The following is a 19,947-nucleotide window of genomic DNA, read 5'->3' on the forward strand; positions in this document are numbered from 1 at the left end:
TTACAGTCTGACATGTTGTTTGGTTCGCCTGTGGAAGCAGTTTTAAAGAAAATGGAGGACAGGGCTAAGGCTATGCAAACTGTTAAAGATTTTTGCAGGTGCAGCCTCCGAAGTTTAGTAGAAATTGGCCTACTAAGGGATGGACATATCCTGCTTATGATTCCCAGTCTAGGGGTAGGTCTAGACGTGGTAGGGGCAGAGCTCAAGGTTCTTTTAGGCCTAGAACAGGGAGTTCACCTGCTCAGACTTCTGGTGAGGGCAGGGGTCAGTCCTTTCGTAAACAGACCCAATGACCTGCCTTTTCAGCTGCCAGTACATTCTCGCCTGGCAGCACCTTTGGGAGGAAGGCTGGCTCTTTTCAAAGAAAATTGGGATTTAATTACCCAAGACAGATGGGTTTTGGATATCATTCACCACGGTTACAGGTTTTATTTCCATACCTTGCCTCCTTTCAAAGGCATGCCAGACATTCCTCCTCTACAAAGAAAAGAGGCTCACAAGCAAATTTCTCTGTTACTCCAAATAGTGGCCATTCAGCCAGTTCCTGTGCCAGAAAGGGGCCTAGGATTTTATTCTCGCCTGTTTCTAGTACCAAAGAAGGGGAACACGTGGAGACCAATTTTGGATTTATCTATCCTCAACACTTATCTGGACATTCCCAAGTTCAAAATGTTGACGTTACAGCAGCTTTTACCTCTGCTGGGCAAAGATCACTGGATGGTAACTTTAGATCTCAAGGAGGCTTACCTTCATGTGCCTATCAGACTAAGTTGCAGGAAATATCTGCGTTTTCGAGCTGGAAATTCCCATTATCAGTTCTCTGCATTGCCCTTTGGCTTATCTACTGCGCCCAGAGTATTCACAAAGGTTCTGGCTCCAGTGATAGCTTACTTCAGGCTAAAAGGAATTCAAATCTATCCTTACTTGGACGACTGCCTGATTCTGGCTCAAGAAAAGGAAGACCTTTACAGCATTTGGAATATGTGATAGCAGTGCTAAGATGCCTAGGGTATTCTGTGAACGAAATAAAGTCCAGTCTAGTACCCTCTCAAGACATGTGCTTTCTGGGTGTGAGACTGAATACAGCAGCCCAGATGGCCTTTTTAACCCTGGACAAACAAAAGAATCTTTCCATTTACTTCCATCAACTATCTCTTCAGTCCGGGCTGACTGCAAGGACAGTCCTTCAAGCCTTAGGGTTCATGGCATCTTGTATTCTGGTGCTTCCCAATGCCAAACTGCATATGAGGAAGCTGCAATGGTATCTCAAAAATGTATGGACACAGCACTGCCAGGATTTGGACACTGTCATTCAAATAATACCTTGCATTCAACAGGAATTTTTGTGGTGGGCTCAGGAATGTCACCTAAACAAGGGACTCTCTGTGACCCGGCCAGAGGCGAGTCAGATTCTAACGACAGATGCCTCAGACATTGCTTGGGGAGCTCATCTAAATGGAAAGTGGATACAAGACAAGTGGCCTGCCAGACTACAGCATCTACATATCAACATGAAGGAGATGTTAGCAGTCCAGTTTGCATTAATGGCTTTCAAGGAGTTACTTCTTTCAGGGCAGGTGTTGATTCTAACAGACAACACAACTGTCATGTGGTACATCAACAAACAAGGGGGAACACATTCTTACCCGTTGTGCAGGCAAGCAATGATTTTATGGGAGACTGCGCTCAGCTTGCAACTAACTCTTCAGGCAAGGTTTCTGCCGGGAGCACAGAACTCCTTAGCAGATGTGTTAAGCAGACAAATCATGGATCCCCACGAGTGGAAACTGGATCTTCATGTATTTGAAATTGACAGTGTCATGGGGAACTCCAGACATAGATCTGTTCGCTTCTCCACTAAACCACCAGCTGCCAAAGTTTTGCACAAAGAGGTTTCATCACACAGCTTGGAAAGTGGATGCTCTTTCTTTCAGTTGGAAAAATCTTCATGTGTATGCCTTTCCACCTCTGCCTCTTCTCCCAAAGGTGCTCCTAAAGGTCAGACAAGACAAGCCAAGGATGATTTTAATAGCTCCAGATTGGCCTCGCAACACTGGTACCCATTACTGAGGAGTCTGGTAAGGAAGCCTCCATGGCCTTTACCTTTGATTCCACACCTGTTGTCTCAGAGGGACGGTCACCTGCTCAATGTCAAGCTTCACTCTCTTCATCTAACAGCCTGGCATATTCTGTTTTGAAACACAGCAGGTCTCAACTTCCTCAACAAGTTTTAAATGTGATTATGGAAGCCAGAAGACCTAGTACAAGGAAAGTGTACGCAGAAAAATGGAAGAGATTTTTATTTTGGAGTGCAGCAAAGAATTTGGAGATTTCTGAGCCTAATTTGAGTGTGGCTCTTCAATATCTTACTGAGTTGTTAGACAAAGGTTTGTCTTTCTCTTCCATTAAGATTCATGCTGCAGCAATTTCAGCTCACTATGATTGTGACCCACCATTGTTTTCGCATCCTTTGTTCAAGCAATTTCTTAGAGGGGCAAAGAATATTAGACCCCCACGTAGAGCTCCTACTCCTGCTTGGGATCTCAATTTTGTGTTGGAGAAACTTACTCTACAACCTTTTGAGCCTGCGGCTACTGCTGAATTGAAATACTTGTCATGGAAGACTGCTTTTTTGTTGGCCATTACTTCTGCAAGAAGGGTTTCTGAATTGCAGGCCCTTATGGCGGTAGAGCCTTTTTTGATTTTTCATAAGGATAGGGTATCATTACGTACTAATCCTTCTTTTATGCCTAAGGTGGTTTCTAGTGTGGCTTTAAACCAAACTATTCATTTGCCTACTTTCTATGCAGATCCCCAAAATAAGGGGAAAAGATTTTGCACACTTTAGATGTACACAGGCAGTTGCGTTATTATTTAAGCAGGACTAAGGATTTTAGGCAGTCTCAGCAGTTGTTTGTTTCTTTTGCTTTGAGTTCTCAGGGCAAGCCTGTGTCAAAACAAACTATTTCTAAGTGGATTGGGTTTTGCATTGCATTTTGTTATTCCCATCATGGCAAGGAGATTCCAGCTGGGATTAGGCCTCATTCCACTAGGGCTACTGCCACTTCAACAGCATTTCTAAGGGGGGTGGCAACTAAGGATATTTTGGAGGCAGCTACTTGGAGTTCAGTGCATACTTTCTCTAAGCATTACCACCTTCCTCTCTACTCTAAATCTAGGGCTGGTTTTGCCACAGCTATTTTGCAAGGCATGTTGACAGCTCCTGCTTCCTTATGATTTGCCAGCCTCCCTTACCTCTGCTTTGGGATTCTACCCAATGGTTAGGACTGCAGCAATGTGGAATGAAGAACATAGTACAGTTTTGTACCTACCATAAATGTAGATGTTCGAGGATCCACATTGCTGCAGTCCAATTTACCCTCCCTTCTTCCCCTCTGTGTTTAGGGGTGGTTGTGTGGGTGAGGTTATACTCTTGTAATTTTGTATATATTGTACATATTTTTGGTGCAGGAGTGTTTGGTGTTTTTGGTTTTGGCCTTGTCTTTTTATGGTCTTCTGACATCTGGGGCAAGAAAAGACTGAGGATATGACGTCGGTCATGCGCATTAGTACCCTGACGTCCTGACGTCAGACTAATGCGCCTTGACCGACGTCAGCCATATACTTTGGTATTCGGGCCGACTGGGACAGCGGACTACCCCAATGGTTAGGGCTGCAGCAATGTGGATCCTCGAACATCTACATTTATGGTAGGTACAAAACTGTACTTTTCACATGTTGAAATATCAACAATTCCTGATGTCTCAGTTAAAACAAAAAATGAGCACACATTCAGAACAGCCTGAATTCAAGGAAATGCAGGATCTGTTGCATGCAGCTGAACAGGTGGGCAAGCATACTTTACAATGCGGATTTGATTCATTGGAAGCTTCCTGCAGAGCATGCTGTTACTGGCTCTGCCATTCGTAGACATGCTTGGTTAAAAGAGCAAACCCTCCCTGACCATGTTAAAGCAAAATTATTAGATGCACCTTTACAACAGGATGCATTATTTGGTGTCAAAGCAGAAGAGGTTTTAAAGAGAATGGGGCGTAAGGCTAAATCTATGCAAATGGTCAAGGATTTCTTGCAGGTGCAACCCCCTCGCTTCAGCAGAAATTTGCCAACAAAAAATTGGTCCTTTCCAGCGTCAGACAGATCACAGAGGGGCAAATACAGACGCCCAAGGGGCAGAGGTCAGTCACAGGGCCCTTACAAACCTCACCAATGGGGTTCTGCTACCCAGAAAGGAGGAGAAGACAGGCCCTAAGCTAGCAGAAGGCAGACACAGTGACTCTAGCCTCAAACTACCAAGCAAATCTCCCCTGGCAACACCCTTGGGAGGAAAACTAGCATTTTTTGCAGACAACTGGCACATCATCACAAAAGACAAATGGGTTCTAAACATTGTCTCTCAAGGATACAGATTCCACTTTCATACCTTACCAAGGATCAAAGGAATGACAAACCTGCCACCAAATCAATGGGCAGAGGCACAAAAACAAATTACAGCTCTCATGAACATGAGAGCCATTCAACAGGTACCTACACAGGAGCAAGGACAAGGATTTTACTCAAGACTCTTCCTAGTTCCAAGAAAAGACAAAGCATGGAGACCCATTCTGGATCTTTCAATTCTGAACACCTATCTGCAAGTACCAAAATTCAAGATGCTAACACTACAGCAGCTTCTTCCCATGCTGGGCAAGAATGCTTGACTAGTCACTTTGGACCTCAAGGAGGCATAGGTGCATGTCCCTATCAGACAAAATTGCAGAAGATACCTCTGCTTCATTGCAGGTTCAACGCATTATCAATTCTCTGCACTGCCCTTTGGCATATCTACTGTGCCCAGGGTCGTCACAAAATGCCTGGCACCAGTAATTGCATACTGCAGACAAAGAGGAATTCATATATACCCATACCTGGATGACTGTCTTATTCAAGCAGAAAGCAAGGACATTCTTTTACAGCATCTGGCATTTGTCAAACACCTTCTAAGTTGCCTAGGGTACACAGTAAATGAAAAGAAATCAAAACTAGTGCCCTCAGAAAACATAATATTCCTGGGTGCCAGCTTGAATACACCGGCCCAGATGGCTTATCTTACGCCAGACAAACAACGACAGCTGTTTCAATATTTCAAAATAATGGCAACAAAGACCCAACTCCCTGCAAGAAAAATTCTGCAGGCCTTGGGATTTATGGCATCTTGCATACTACTAATACCATTTGCAAAACTCCATATGAGGAAATTACAATGGTACCTGAAAAGTCTATGGACTCAGCACAGCCACAGCTTGAAAACAATGATTCCACTCATTCCCTGCCTTCAACAGTTTCTATGGTGGGCACAGGCATGTCACCTCAACAAGGGTCAGCCTTTCACCTTACGCACAGCCAGGCAAACTATGACAACCAATGCATCGGACTATGCCTGGGGAGCACACATGGCAGGACAGTGCATTCAGGGCAAATGGACTACAGATCAGAGACACCTGCATATCAATCAGAAAGAAATGCTAGCAGTGCAGAATGCCCTAACAGCTTTCAAGGACCTTCTACACCCAGGACAACTACTAATAAGGACAGACAACACCACAGTTATGTGGTACATAAACAAGCAAGGGGGCACACACTGCTACCCTCTATGCAGGCAAGCAATGACTTTCTGGAACACTGCACTGTCTTACCAGGTTCAGTTACAAGCACAATTCCTGCCAGGAAAGAAAAACACATTGGCAGACGACCTAAGCAGAAACATCATGGATCCACACGAATGGAAACTAGATCCACAAGTATTTGCAATGATAGCTCAAAAATGGGGACGCCCAGACATAGATCTGCTTGCAAGCCCCCACAACCACCATCTTCAAAAATTTTGCACAAGGATCTTCCATCCACTAGCTTGGAAAGTGGACGCCCTCATTCAGTTGGAAAACATTAACAGCATATGCCTTCCCTCCGCTGCCTCTTCTAGCAAAGGTACTGCTGAAAGTCAGGTTAGAGAGGCCACAAATGATTCTCGTTGCACCAGACTGGCCACGCCAACATTGGTATCCAATTTTAAGGAACATTGCCCAGGGCCCACCATGAATTTTGCCACAAATTCCTCACCTGCTCACCCAGCGAGACAATCTGATTCTACACAGCCAGCTCAAGACGTTAAACCTGGCTGCATGGAAAATTACCTAAACAACCAGCCAACACCTTTATCCAAAGCTGTTATGGATGTCATTCTGGAGGCCAGGAGGCCCAGCACCAGGGAAAATCTATTCAGACAAATGGAAAAGATTTTGTGCCTGGAACCAGGCTAAAGGCCTAAATCCCCTAGAGCTGAACATTCGTCAGATTCTACAATATTTACCTGAGATGTTACACAAAGGACTTTCCTTTTCATCTATTAAGATCCACGCCTCAGCAATTTCAGCTCATTACAGCACGGATCCTCCTTTATTTTCACATCCACTCCTAAGACAGTACCTCAGAGGGGCTAAGAACCTAAGACCGCCAAGGAGAGCTCCAACACCTACTTGGGATCTCAACTTTGTCCTGGAAAAGCTTACACTGCCGCCCTTTGAACCAGCTTTCTCAACTGATTTAAAATTTCTTTCATGGAAAACTGCCCTACTCCTAGCAATAACCTCAGCTAGAAGAGTCTCAGAGCTACAAGCACTAATTGCAATGGAACCTTTCCTCATTTTCCATCAAGACAGAGTTTCTCTACGAACTAATCCTTCCTTTATGCCAAAGGTGGTATCCAGTGTGGCCCTAAACCAAACCATTCACTTGCCCACCTTCTTCCCAAATCCCCAGAACAAAGGCGAAAGACTCCTGCACTCTTTGGACATTCACAGGCAATTACGTTACTACTTGGATAAAACTAAGGCTTTCAGAAAAACTGACCAGCTCTTTGTAGCCTATGCTACAGTATCACAAGGAAAACCTATCTCAAAACAGAGCATTTCTAAATGGATAGGATATTGCATACGTTTCTGCTACACATATCCTGGGAAACCAGTACCTGCTAGCATTAGGTCCCACTCCACCATGGCTACAGCTACATCAGCAGCCTTTCTCAGGGGAGTGCCAACCAAGGATATTCTGGAAGCTGCTACTTGGAGTTCACTGCCGACCTTCACCAAACACTATCACTTACCTCTTTACTCTAAGACTAGAGCTGGTTTTGCCACTGCGGTTTTGCAGGGCCTACTAGCTTCTTCTAACCCTGTTTGACTCCACCTCCCCTCCTTAGCTTTGGGATTCAACCTGTGTGTGATGACTGAAGCAGGGTAACACGATGAACATAGTACAGTTTTGTACCTACCATAAATGTAGATGTTCGATTATTCACCCTGCTGCAGTCCAGGTTACCCTCCCTCCATCCCCTCTGAACTAGCTGAACTTATCTCTACCACTTTATCCTACACTACCTCTGTGGTGTATTTGCTTGTACCTTAGGGTTTTGTTTTATTTTTATACAGCCATATGTATATATATTGCCTACCATTTTGGGGCACCTGACATCTGGGGCAAGAAAAACTGAAGAAAATGGTGTCGGATGCGCCTCATATACCCTGGCACACTGACGTCAGGGAAGAAGCGACAGCAACTGACGACGGAACAAGACTTCGGAATTCGGGCCGACTGCGGGACCGCCTGACGGCAGGATAACTCAAGTGTGATGACTGCAGCAGGGTGAACACTCGAACATCTACATTTATGGTAGGTACAAAACTGTACTTTTTCTGTCCCTGTCTCTGTTACACTGCATTGAAGTAGATTGATAGGTTCATAGATTTATACTAGGCTAACGAACACTAGGGTGTTTACAAGCCTAGCCAAGCAACCCAGCCCAGTTTTGTCCCACAGATCCTTTGGATGCCTATATGGTGGGGTATGTTTAGTGAAGAAGTAGTTAAAGGTTATTTGGAGGGAGGGTATATTCATTGGAAATTAATGTACTTACTGTTAACCTCAGTCCTTCAGAGACATGGAGGCCAGACCAGGGGTGAATTTGTGATTTGCCATCCAATGATCAAGGTCCCTCTGAGAATAGGATCAGGAATTAACTCTGCTACTTGCAGGTGGGGAGCTTATTCCATAGTGCAGGGATCCTTTGAGACATGCTGATCTCTCCAGCATGTTCTGTTTATGCCACAGGTAAAGTTCAGGTCCTTGGATATAGTGTTTCTGGTGCTGTTTGTTTGACAAATGTGCAAGAGATTCATCTGAATCTGAGGATACCTTGTATCTTGGGTATACATCACTACTCAGTAGCCTGTAGGAGAATGAGTACAGAGATATGGAGTCTTATGTGAGTAGGACAGGGTAATTAATATCATGGATTCTCCTGGTGAGGAACCTTTGAAGGTGCTCCGACTGTTGCATGTGCCTAGTTAGGTACATGCCAAAAGGGGCATTATACTCCATGATGGGTCTGATGAGGGCTGAGTACAGGGTATTCTAATTTTCTTGGACCTGGGTGCCATACACTTATTTATGAGCTGGGCAATGTAGAATGATTTTCTAACAGTCTTGGCTATGTTTCATAGTTTCATAGTTTAGTACTAGGCTGTCTGCCCTGGGGCATTTGTAAGCCTAGCCTTAGTGATGTGGCTTTCGCCACCCCATAAAATGGTACAAAATGCACAGAATAGATTTAGAATACTGTGCCTCTGACTAGTAGTGACACAGTGAAGGTCCCCTTATACAATAGAATTAGTTTACTGTGCCCTGTCTAGTAGTGACACAGATGTGACCCCTGGGGTAAACTTACGATCTCCCATCCACTCATCAAGATTTCTCTTGAAGAGAGTCAGTGAGGGGCTCTGCCTAATATGAACTGGGATCTTGTTCCAGAGCATGGGAAGCCTCTGGGTTATGACTCTATCCCACCAGCATGTCCTATTCATACTTGTGCCGAGGTTTAAGTCTTTAGCTCTCGTGGTTCTGATGGATTTGGATTTTTTGAGGTGGAGCATGTCCATCAGTTCTTGATTGGACATGGCCTTGTACGTCAGGCAGAGATCACCTCTGAGCAGGCGGTATGCTACTGAATAGAGCTGGAGTTTCTTTAGTCTGGCAGAATAAGACATATGTTGGAGACCCTTGATCCTCTTGGTGAGGTACTTTTGTGGTCTCTCCAGCTGTTGCAAATGCCGTGTGAGGTACATACCAAATGAGGCATTGTACTCAGTCATGGGTCTGATGAGGGGGGAGGAGTAAAGGGGTACAGTGACATCCTTGGATCTGGATGTGAATCCCTTCATGATAAGGTGTGCAAGGTAGAATGTTTTTCTAACCACTTTGGCAACGTGGGTGTCAAATGAGAGGTCGCTGTCGACTTGGGTCCTTAGGTCTCTGATTACTTTTTCCGTACTCAGTGGGTTGCTGTCTATGTGATAATTTGCGGGTACTTTATTTTTCCCAAAGGGGATGACTATACATTTTTTGGCATTTAGTTTAAGGCCATGACTCCGGCACCAGTTGTCCGTTTCTGTGAGGCCTTTTTGTAGGATGTATGTGTCCGCTGGTGTATCGACTATGGCGCCTAGTTTGCAGTCATCTGTGAACTTTGTCAGCCACAACCCTCCCATGTTTGCTTTAACATCTGAGAAATAAATGCCGAACAAGAGGGGTCCCAGGACAGATCCCTGTGGGACACCACTTGTGACTGGCTTTGAGTCTGACATTGCTCCAGCGATTTTAACTGTATGGGTTCTGTCCTTTAGCCAGTTTGCAACCCATCTAGTGACATAAGGGTTTACATTTAAGCTGTTGAGCTCATCTATGATGCCTGAGTGGGGTATTGTGTCGAAGGCCTTAGCCAAGTCCAGGTAGGCTGTATGGACTGCTTTGCCCTCATCAATGGCTCTAGTGACTGTTTCAAAAAGGTCAACCAGGTTCAAAAGGCAGGATCTGCCCTTTACAAAGCTGAACTGGGTGGGGTCAAGTGTCTGTAGGTCCCCAATGTCTCTGTTTATGAGTTCCATAATGATTCTTTCCATAGCTTTGCAGACCAGGCTGGTTAAGCTTATGGGGCGGTAGTTCCCAGGGTCTGTAGAGGTACCCCCTTTGTGGAGTGGGACCACTGTTGCTGTACGCCAGTGTTCAGGTACATATCCTGTAGTAAGGCTAAGGTTAAATAGCATTTTTATGTGCGGATTTAGCTCCTCTTGGAGTTCACGTAGCATGCAACCCGGGATACCGTCAGGTCCCATTGATTCTGTGTTTTTAGCTTTGCTGTGGGCGGCTCTCACCTGGACATCTGAGATGACAGGGAGATTACATTTAGCTGGGATAAGTATTTCTTCTTTTGGGGGTGAGGGAGGGGAGAAATTTGCACTGAACCTGTCAGCCAGAATGTTAGCAATATCTGTGGGTTCAGTGTATTTTTTGTTGTTGTGAACTAACTCTGAGCATATCTGAGGGTTTCCGCCCAGGTTTCTAACATAGCTGAAGAAGGCTTTGTGGTTATCTTTAGTGTCCTTTTTTTTCTCTCAAAGTTGGCCTTGGATGTTTTTATGAGAGAACGTAGTTTTCTGCTAGTGTTGATCAGAGATGTCTTCCCTTTATGGGATTTTGCTCTGTCATGCAGTAGCTTTCTTTTTTTGTTATACAATTTGTTTATGGCTGAGATCCACCAGACAGGACGCTTGCCTTTGGTGGAGAGGGACTTGGATTTATTTGGGATTGCATGATCCATGCATTCTTGGAGATGTCCATAGAAAGCATTTGTGAAGGATTCAGCATTGTGGAATGTGGTATCCACTGGCCCAGTGGGCTTAAAGGATACCATCTCAGTCTTAAGAAGAGTGAAGTCTGCTTTTGAGAAGTTTTTCACTCTGGTCTTTTGTGCTGGGGGTGGAGGTGGGATATGTATATCTAGGGTGATTAGTTTGTGGTCAGATCTCACTAGTGAGGGGTATACCTCCGGTGTGGAGCATTTTGTCCCCATGTTTGTGATGATCAGGTCTAGTATATTATCTCCCCTAGTGGGAGAGGTGACTAGTTGTTCCAGTGCATTTGAATTTATGAATTCCAGGAACCTTTGGGCTAGGGTGTTAGGGCTAGAATAATGTACCCAATCTATGTTAGGGTAGTTGAAGTCTCCCAGTATGATGGTATTTTGTGATACATTCATATCCTCCAATGTCTTCAGGAAGGCTGAGTGGGTTTCCTGAGATTGGGAGAGTGGTCTGTAACATGCTACCAGTTGTATAGCAGATGTTCTTCATCTCACATTGCTGCAGTCATAACCTGTGGGTAGTCCGCTGTCCTCGGTCGGCCCGAATACCAAAGTGTTAGGCTGGCGTCGGTCATGGTCGCTCAGATCTGACGTCAGTACGCCGTGGTATTAAAGCGCATGACCGACGTCATATCCTCAGCCTTTCTTGCCGCATGGTCCGAAGCAGAAGCAGCGTTTGCAAGTGCCGTTCGGCGTTCTGAAATTTTCGTATTCTGAGTTTCAGACCGAAACCAAGTTGGGCTAAGTACCCCGTTGGGGAATATTTTTGTCTTTTCTTGCCTCAGTTAAATCCGGATGTCAGAAAAAGTGAATAATTGTATTTCTTGTGGGAAACAGATACCTCATAGGGATTACCACTCTCTCTGTATTCCTTGTTTGGGGCCTGAGCACGACGTAGTCGGGTGTCGCTTTTGTGCTAGATTTAATAAGCGCACCATTAAATGTAGGTTAGATTGCGCTAGGCTTGTCTTCGGTAAGCGGTGTAATTACAATATGCCATCGGATCCTCCAACGACCGCTACCGCCAAGAAGCGCAAGGAAAAATTGTTAAAGTCCAAGCAGGATGAGTCGTCCGTTCCGGATGCCGGTTCTTTAGAAACTACGGTGGAATCTGTGGATCCAGCCGAGGTTTCAGCTGAGTCTCAGGGGGAGCCGTTAATTTTGCAAGATGTGGCCTCTCAGGAGTCGGGTCAGGCTGAGGGGGCCTCTCAGGTTGCTGTACTCCCTTCTTTGCATAAGGTGGTTAGGCCTTCCCCTTCCGTCTCTAAGGTACCTTCCAAGGTCAGGCCTGGTTTGTCTTCCTCTGGTGTCAGTCCTAGTTCTGCAGGTTCTGTACCTAAAAAACACATGCTAAAAATGGCAGAAGATTTGATTTCCTTAATCAGAGGTTCTATGCCCCCTCCAGATAAGAGGCCTAGGGTGGAGCCAGAGGTGGAAGGTTTGGAACATTCTTCAGATTACTCAGAGTCTTCAGCTGAAGACATTCAGGATTTTCCTCCTTATTCTGATTCAGACGCAGAGGATTCTAGTCCTTCTGCTTCTCCTCCAGAGGATTTTTCTTTTTCAGAAACCCTGCATTCTATGAGGGAGCATTTTAAATGGGAAGGTCAGGATTTCTCAGATTCCCGAAAGAGGCTTAGGGAATTTTTGTTTTTACCACAACATAGGCCCTTGGCTATACCTCCTGTTTTGGATGTTGTTCAGGATGTTTTCTCTGAGGCTTCCCTTAATCCAGACTCTTTGCCTCCTGCTCCGGTTAAACCAGATAGGTATTACGGTGTGCCAGAGGCTCATAAATATCTGTATAAGAGCCCAAGGGCTGACCCAGAAACTATTAGCCAGGGACCTAAGGGTGTCAGGGCTTCTGTTGTAAAGAATCCAGTTCCTATGGATAAAGATTCTAGAGCTTTGGATAGGTGGGATAAAAAAGTGTATACCTCTTCCACTCTAGCAATGAGGGCTTTGAATTGCCAGTTTCATATGTTGAAGTACCAGAATTTTCTCCTTACTCAGTTAAAGTCTAAGGTAGATGCTTTGGCAGAGGGCATAGAGTGTAAGGAATTACAGGATTTGGTTCATGCCTCTGATCAGGTGGGTAAGCATTCTTTGCAGTGTGGTTTCGATGCTTTACAGGCTTCTTCCAGGGTGGCTGCCACTGGATCAGTTATTCGTAGGCACGCCTGGCTTAAGGATCAGAACTTGTCAGAGCATGTTAAAGCTCGAATTATGGATGCTCCTCTTCAGTCTGAAGTTTTGTTTGGTTCTCCTGTGGAGTCAGTCTTGAAGAAAATGGAAGACAAAGCTAAGTCTATGCAGACTGCAGGTGCAGCCCCCTAAGTTTAGCAGAAATTGGCCTACTAAGGGATGGGCTTACCCTTCTTCTGATTTACAGTCTAGGGGCAGATATAGACGTGGTAGGGGCAGAGCTCAGGGTACTTTCAGGCCTAGAACGTGGAGTTCCCCTGCACAATCTACAGGTGAGGGCAGGGGCCAGTCCTTTCGTAAACAGACCCAATGACCTGCATCTTCAGCTGCCAGATCCTTCCTGTCTGGCAGCTCCTCTGGGAGGAAAGTTGGCACTTTTCAGGCAAAATTGGCTTTTAGTCAACCAGGACAAATGGGTGTTGGACATTATAGACCGAGGCTACAAGTTTTATTTCCACACATTTCCTCCTTTCAAAGGCATGCCAGACGTTCCTCCTCAGCAAAGGGTGGAGGCTCACAAACAGATTTATTTACTTCTTCAAATGGGGGCTATACAGCCGGTCCCTCTGTCAGAAGTGGGCCTAGGATTTTATTCTCGCCTGTTTCTTGTACCAAAGAAAGGAAACACTTGGAGGCCAATTTTGGATTTATCTATCCTCAACACATACCTGGACATTCCAAAATTCAAAATGTTGACTTTGCAACAGCTTCTGCCTCTGTTGGGCAAAGATCACTGGATGGTAACTCTGGATCTCAAAGAGGCTTATCCTCATATTCCTATCAGGCCCAGTTGCAGGAGATTCCTCTGTTTTCGGGCTGGGACTTTACATTATCAGTTCTCTGCATTGCCCTTTGGCTTATCCACTGCGCCCAGGGTGTTCACAAAGGTTTTGGCTCCGGTGATAGCCTTCTTAAGGTTAAGAGGAATACAAATTTATCCTTATTTGGACGATTGCCTGATTCTTGCTCAAGACAAAGACAAGCTACTTCACCATCTACAGTATGTTATGGCAGTGTTAAGGTGCCTAGGGTATTCTGTGAACGAAACAAAGTCCAGTCTAGTACCCTCTCAGGAAATGTGCTTTCTGGGTGTGAGACTGAATACAGCCTCTCAGATGGCTTTTTTGACCCCGGACAAGCAAAGAAATCTTACACTTTACTTCCAACAATTGTCTCTACGGTCCAGGCTGACTGCAAGGACAGTCCTTCAAGCCTTGGGGTTCATGGCATCTTGTATTCTGGTGCTTCCCAATGCCAAACTGCATATGAGGAAGCTACAGTGGTATCTCAAAAGTGTATGGACTCAACACTGCCACGATTTGGACACTGTCATTCAGATAATACCTTGCATTCAAAAGGAATTTTTGTGGTGGGCTCAGGAATGTCACCTAAACAAGGGACTCTCTGTGACCCGACCAGAGGCGAGTCAGATCTTAACGACAGATGCCTCAGACAAGGCTTGGGGAGCACACCTCAATGGAAAATGGGTTCAAGACACGTGGCCTGCCAGACTTCAACATTTGCATATCAACTTGAAGGAGATGTTAGCAGTCCAATTTGCATTGATGGCTTTCAAGGATCTACTTCACCCAGGACAAGTGTTGATTCAGACAGACAACACAACTGTCATGTGGTACATCAACAAGCAAGGGGAACCCATTCACCCTCTTTGCAGGCAAGCTATGATTTTGTGGGAGACTGCTCTCAGTTTGCACCTCACTCTTCAGGCAAGATTTCTGCCAGGAGCACAGAACTCCTTAGCGGATGTTTTGAGCAGACAGATGGTGGATCCCCACGAGTGGAAGTTGGATCCTCATGTATTTCGACAGTTGACAGTGATTTGGGGACTCCAGACATAGATCTGTTCGCTTCTCCACTAAATTTCCAGTTGCCAAAGTTTTGCACAAAGATGTTTCATCCAAAAGCTTGGAAAGTGGATGCTCTATCATTCAGTTGGAACAATCTTCACGTCTATGCCTTTCCTCCTCTGCCTCTCCTTCCCAAGGTGCTCTTGAAGGTCAGACAGGACAAGCCCTCCATGATTCTAATAGCTCCAGATTGGCCACGGCAGCACTGGTACCCTCTGCTGAGGAGTTTAGCAGGAGCCTCCTTGGCCTTTGCCATCAATTCCACACCTTTTGTCCCAGGCAGGCAATCATTTCCTCAATGTCAGGATACAGTCCCTGCATCTGACAGCCTGGCATATTCTGTTCTAGAACCTGGAGGGTCGCAGCTTCCTCAACAAGTTTTGAATGTCATTTTGGAGGCCAGAAGGCCTAGTACAAGGAAAGTTTATGCTGATAAATGGAGGAGATTTTTTATTTGGAGCAAAGCAAAGAGTTTTGATGTTTCAGGGCCTAATTTGAGTGTTTCACTTCAGTATCTTACAGAATTATTAGACAAGGGTTTGTCTTTCTCCTCTGTAAAAGTTCATGCTGCAGCCATTTCTGCTCACTATGACTGTGACCCACCATTATTCTCTCATCCTTTGTTTAAGCAATTTCTTAGAGGGGCAAAGAACATAAGACCCCCGCGTAGAGCTCCTACTCCTTCCTGGGATCTCAATTTTGTGTTGGAAAAACTCACTTTACCTCCTTTTGAACCTGCAGCTACATCTGAGTTGAAGTTTTTGTCTTGGAAGACTGCTTTTTTGTTGGCCATTACGTCTGCTAGAAGGGTATCTGAATTACAGGCTCTAATGGCAGTTGAACCCTTCCTGATTTTTCATAAGGATAGGGTATCCCTGCATACTAACCCTACTTTTATGCCTAAAGTGGTTTCAAATGTGACCTTGAACCAATCTATTCATTTGCCTACATTTTATGCTGATCCCCAAAATAAAGGGGAGAAAATTTTGCACACTTTGGATATTCACAGGCAGTTGCGTTATTATTTGAGCAGAACTAAAGGGTTCAGACAGTCTCAACAGTTGTTTGTTTCTTTTGCTTTGGGCTCTCAGGGGAAACCTGTTTCAAAACAAACTATTTCTAAGTGGATTGGCCATTGTATTGCTTTTTGTTATTCTCATCATGGTAAGGAGATTCCGGCTGGAATCAGACCTCATTCCACTAGGGCTACTGCCACTTCTACTGCTTTTTTAAGGAGTGTAGCTACTAAAGATATTTTGGAAGCAGCTACTTGGAGTTCAGTGCACACTTTTTCTAAACATTACCATCTCCTCTTTATTCCAAATCTAGGGCTGGGTTTGCCACTGCAGTTTTACAGGGCATGTTAGCAGCTTCCAATGCTTTATGATTTTGCCAACCTCCCTTTACCTTTGCTTTGGGATTCTACCCACAGGTTATGACTGCAGCAATGTGAGATGAAGAACATAGTACAGTTTTGTACCTACCATAAATGTAGATGTTCAAGATCCACATTGCTGCAGTCCAATTTACCTCCCTCCTTCCCTCTGTAGTTTGGAGTGGTTGTGTGGTTTGGGTTGTAAATATTGTTTGTACATGGGTTTTGGAGGTTTTCTGTTTTTGGCTATGGCCTTTCTTTTTAGGGCCTTCTGACATCTGGGGCAAGAAAGACTGAAGATATGACGTCGGTCATGCGCTTTAATACCACGGCGTACTGACGTCAGATCTGAGCGACGATGACCGATGCCAGCCTAACACTTTGGTATTCGGGCCGACCGAGGACAGCGGACTACCCACAGGTTATGACTGCAGCAATGTGGATCTTCGAACATCTACATTTATGGTAGGTACAAAACTGTACTTTTTGCCTATGGTTAGTTGCACCTGTATGGTCTCCAATGCTTCATGTGTTGCTACTAACCTAGAGGTGTGGGTGTCCTTGATGAATATGGACACCCCCCCTCCCTTTGTGGTTCAGCCCGGGTTTTGGGGCCGAAAAGCATGATACGAGGTATAGCCTGGTAGTGCTGGGGTGCTCTCAGGAGCCTTGAACCAGGTTTCAGTTACTGCACAGACGTCAATGTTCTCCATACTGAGGAGTGCATCGAGTGCCTGCATCTTGAGATTTAGACTTCTGGCGTTGAGTAGCATTACCCTTAGTTTTTTTCCATTTTTGTTATCTAAGGAGATGGGTTTGTCTTTTGAGCCTTGTCTAAAAAAGGCACTATGGGGGTGGCAATAGCCTTAGCCAATATCCGGAAGCCCAGTGGTGACAGGTGCAAGCCGTCCCTTGCGAAGCAGCGTGGCTTGTCCAACATGTCATCCCAGGCAGACAGACATTGGAGCCCCTTAGAATGACACCAGTACTTGAGCCAATTATTAAAGCTGATCATCTTGTCTTTGTATTGTGGCATCATTCTTGGTGAGGGCAAGATGCTGCTCAGGGTCAGGGTCATACCAGCCTGGGCTACATAATCAGAGACCTCCTCTAGGTCTCTTCATGTAGTCCAGGGAGGTACGTCTCAGGTCATTCATGCCAGCATAGACAATGACGGAGTCATATTTGTACTTGCTTTGGAGTGACCTGAGTGCGTGTGTTATGTGGCGGATCCTAGCTCCCGATAGGCAGCTCACAGTCACCCTCTCCTTGTTCAGCCTGTTAAGCGGGACATCAGTGTGTCTGACTATAGAGTCACCTATTACTAGTGTATCAGGCATGGTGTTTGGCCTTAAGGGCTGTGATTGATTGACACACTGATTTATTGAAGTATGTGTTGCATGTGTTTTGTTTTGAGGTGGTGGATTTTTGGATGTCTGCTTTGGGAGCCTCTGTTGTTTTGAAAAAGTTTTTTATTAGGGCCTCCGAATATGTCTTTGTGTTTTTATGTGTCTGGTTTGCAGTTGTGGTAGGTCTGTGTGGGACTGGGTTTGCTGTGTGTGTGTGGTTACCATCTCCTCCTGTCTAGTCATGCCAGCCCTGAGTTGAGAGAGTTCAACCTCCCGTTTGGCTATATAGTTGCATCTCTCACATGTATTTGTGTTTGTTGGGAGGAGGAGAGGGTTGTCTGTGTACATGAGACAATTGTAGCATTGTCTCAAGATACCCAGATTAACCAGCTGAACTGGAGAGGACGCCAGTACTCTACCACTCGACATGCTAGAACAGTATAAAGGAGTGCTGTGCCTTTAAGGGAAGTGGATATTCACAGGGGTGGTAGGTGGATGTAGTGCTTACTTAGTATGAGAGTGCTTACTTAGTAGAGACATTTTGAGAACAAGTGCTAGGCTTATAATATAGCGAGTAGTCTGATTATACTAAGAGTAGAGCTTCCTTAAGGGAAAATTTGAAGAGCAGACTTGGCAGAACCAGAAGAAGTTTAACCTTGTTTAACCGGCGCTGCGCAAAGCCGTGCAAACGCGGATTTTAAACAGGGAACTTCAAAAGAGCTAGAAATGGTCCAAAACAACCAATTACTACAGCTTTTGTGCTGAGGTCACTTCCTACAGGGACAGGTAGGCTGCTCAAGGCTCCCCACTCTCACTGGTGAGCAAAGAAACTTCCTTCTATCCAAGTAAGGTAATGGACAACACAGGAACTACACCACAGCCCAGTATACAGCAAAGCCTGTAAACTGGTCTAAACTAGTCGAGGAGAGGCGGGAAAACACGGATTATTTTTTTTTTGTTTTTAGATAGAAACGCACAGAAAATGCAGAAACAGTAATAAATCAGTTACACGGGCTAGCACACTTTAGTGGCAGCCTCAACAGTTAAATTAAACAAACGAACAACAAACTTTCGATCAAATTCGACTAAAATGTAACTTTTAAGTGCAGATATTAAATAATGCAGCAAATAGTGAAAGGCCAGATTACTGATGATAAATGAAAAGCATAATATTGTATATCATATTTGCACTGAGGCAAGGACCTGCTGCTTTAGTCCCGTTGTTGGCAAGGATGGACTGGCTTCGCCAGATCTGATATCATGGCAAGTATACAGCATGTATTTTACTGTGCAACAAAATTAGCAGATTAGCAGACTATGGTAACATTTCTTTGGCATGTGGTTTTGTAGTTGGGTCTACATTAGTTTGTCACAATGCAGTTGTAGCGAGCACCGGATCGCCAACCCTCATTCAGTGAAAATCGCTTCAGCAATTTGCTGAATACTTGCCCTACAGCCCAACGAATGGACTGACAGCTACGCAAATCAAACCCACCCAGTGGGCGTCTTTGCCCCCCCAACTATATATGCCAACTCCGAGATCACACTACAGTGGAGAAAAGGGCAAAGTTGTTCTGTAGGGCAAGTATTTACTTGCCCTCTATAAATTCAGCGAATCGCGGAAAACATTTTCGATGAATGAAGGTCGATGATACGTGTTCACTGCATTTGCATTGTGACAAACTGATATAGACTCTTGTAGTTACTCTGCTCATAAACTTTTTTTTTAAGCTGAGATTTATATGCACAAGTAACCGTTCCATTTCCTTTTTCTTTCCTTAAGTCTCATGAACAGAGGATAGTCCAAGAAGAGGGAGCCATGCAGGCTTTGAGGGAAGAGGTCCTTGAGAAGGAGAAAGGATTGCAGCAGCTTCGAACTGCTGTAAAAGAGGTTAGTTGTGGCTTTCCTTCTAAAAACCTAATGGCATATTTTTGGGAGGTGATAAGTATATGCTTACTGAAGACTGCTATGCTTTCATATTATGTTGTTAATACTCGGCTAACTGTAAACAAATGTAACTTAGGCTTTTAGACAGTGATGTGCCAGAAAGTGTTTTCCAGTCCTAATAACAGTGATTGCTGTTTTATATTTCTTTAACTGTAGATATCTAGTGATATTGGACTATAAGACCCTGCATATTACATTCCTCATATCAAAGGAGGGTTATTTTCTGTCATTCAGCACTGGTCATTGATGTTGGTTAGGCTACGTTAGCAAAGTGCTTTCTTTGTCTCCATCGTGTGCATGCACAGACATTCATCATGTGTGAGGGCTAGAAGTAAAACATTGCATCGCTGTTGCAGTAGCTGATGTCCTTCAAGGATGCATCTGCAGTCCTTACAAATGGGTTGTCCTGTCGTCAGGCAGCCCTTCGGTCGGCCGGGTTCCAAAGTCTGGGT

The 19,947-nt window shown here is 44.8% G+C and overlaps 1 protein-coding gene across 1 annotated transcript in view; it reads left to right on the plus strand.

Annotated features, from left to right (window-relative positions):
- CEP85 (centrosomal protein 85) overlaps positions 1–19,947 on the plus strand; it is a 2,011,196-nt gene that overhangs the window by 1,560,290 nt on the left and 430,959 nt on the right. The window contains exon 12 of the mRNA XM_044083921.1: positions 19,331–19,438. Within this exon, the coding sequence (XP_043939856.1) occupies positions 19,331–19,438 (108 nt within the window). The remainder of the gene's footprint in view (positions 1–19,330; positions 19,439–19,947) is intronic.

This window comes from Protopterus annectens, chromosome 1.part1 (genome assembly GCF_019279795.1).
Source record: "Protopterus annectens isolate FY-2018-M chromosome 1.part1, PAN1.0, whole genome shotgun sequence".
NCBI classification, from domain to species: Eukaryota; Metazoa; Chordata; order Ceratodontiformes; family Protopteridae; genus Protopterus; species Protopterus annectens.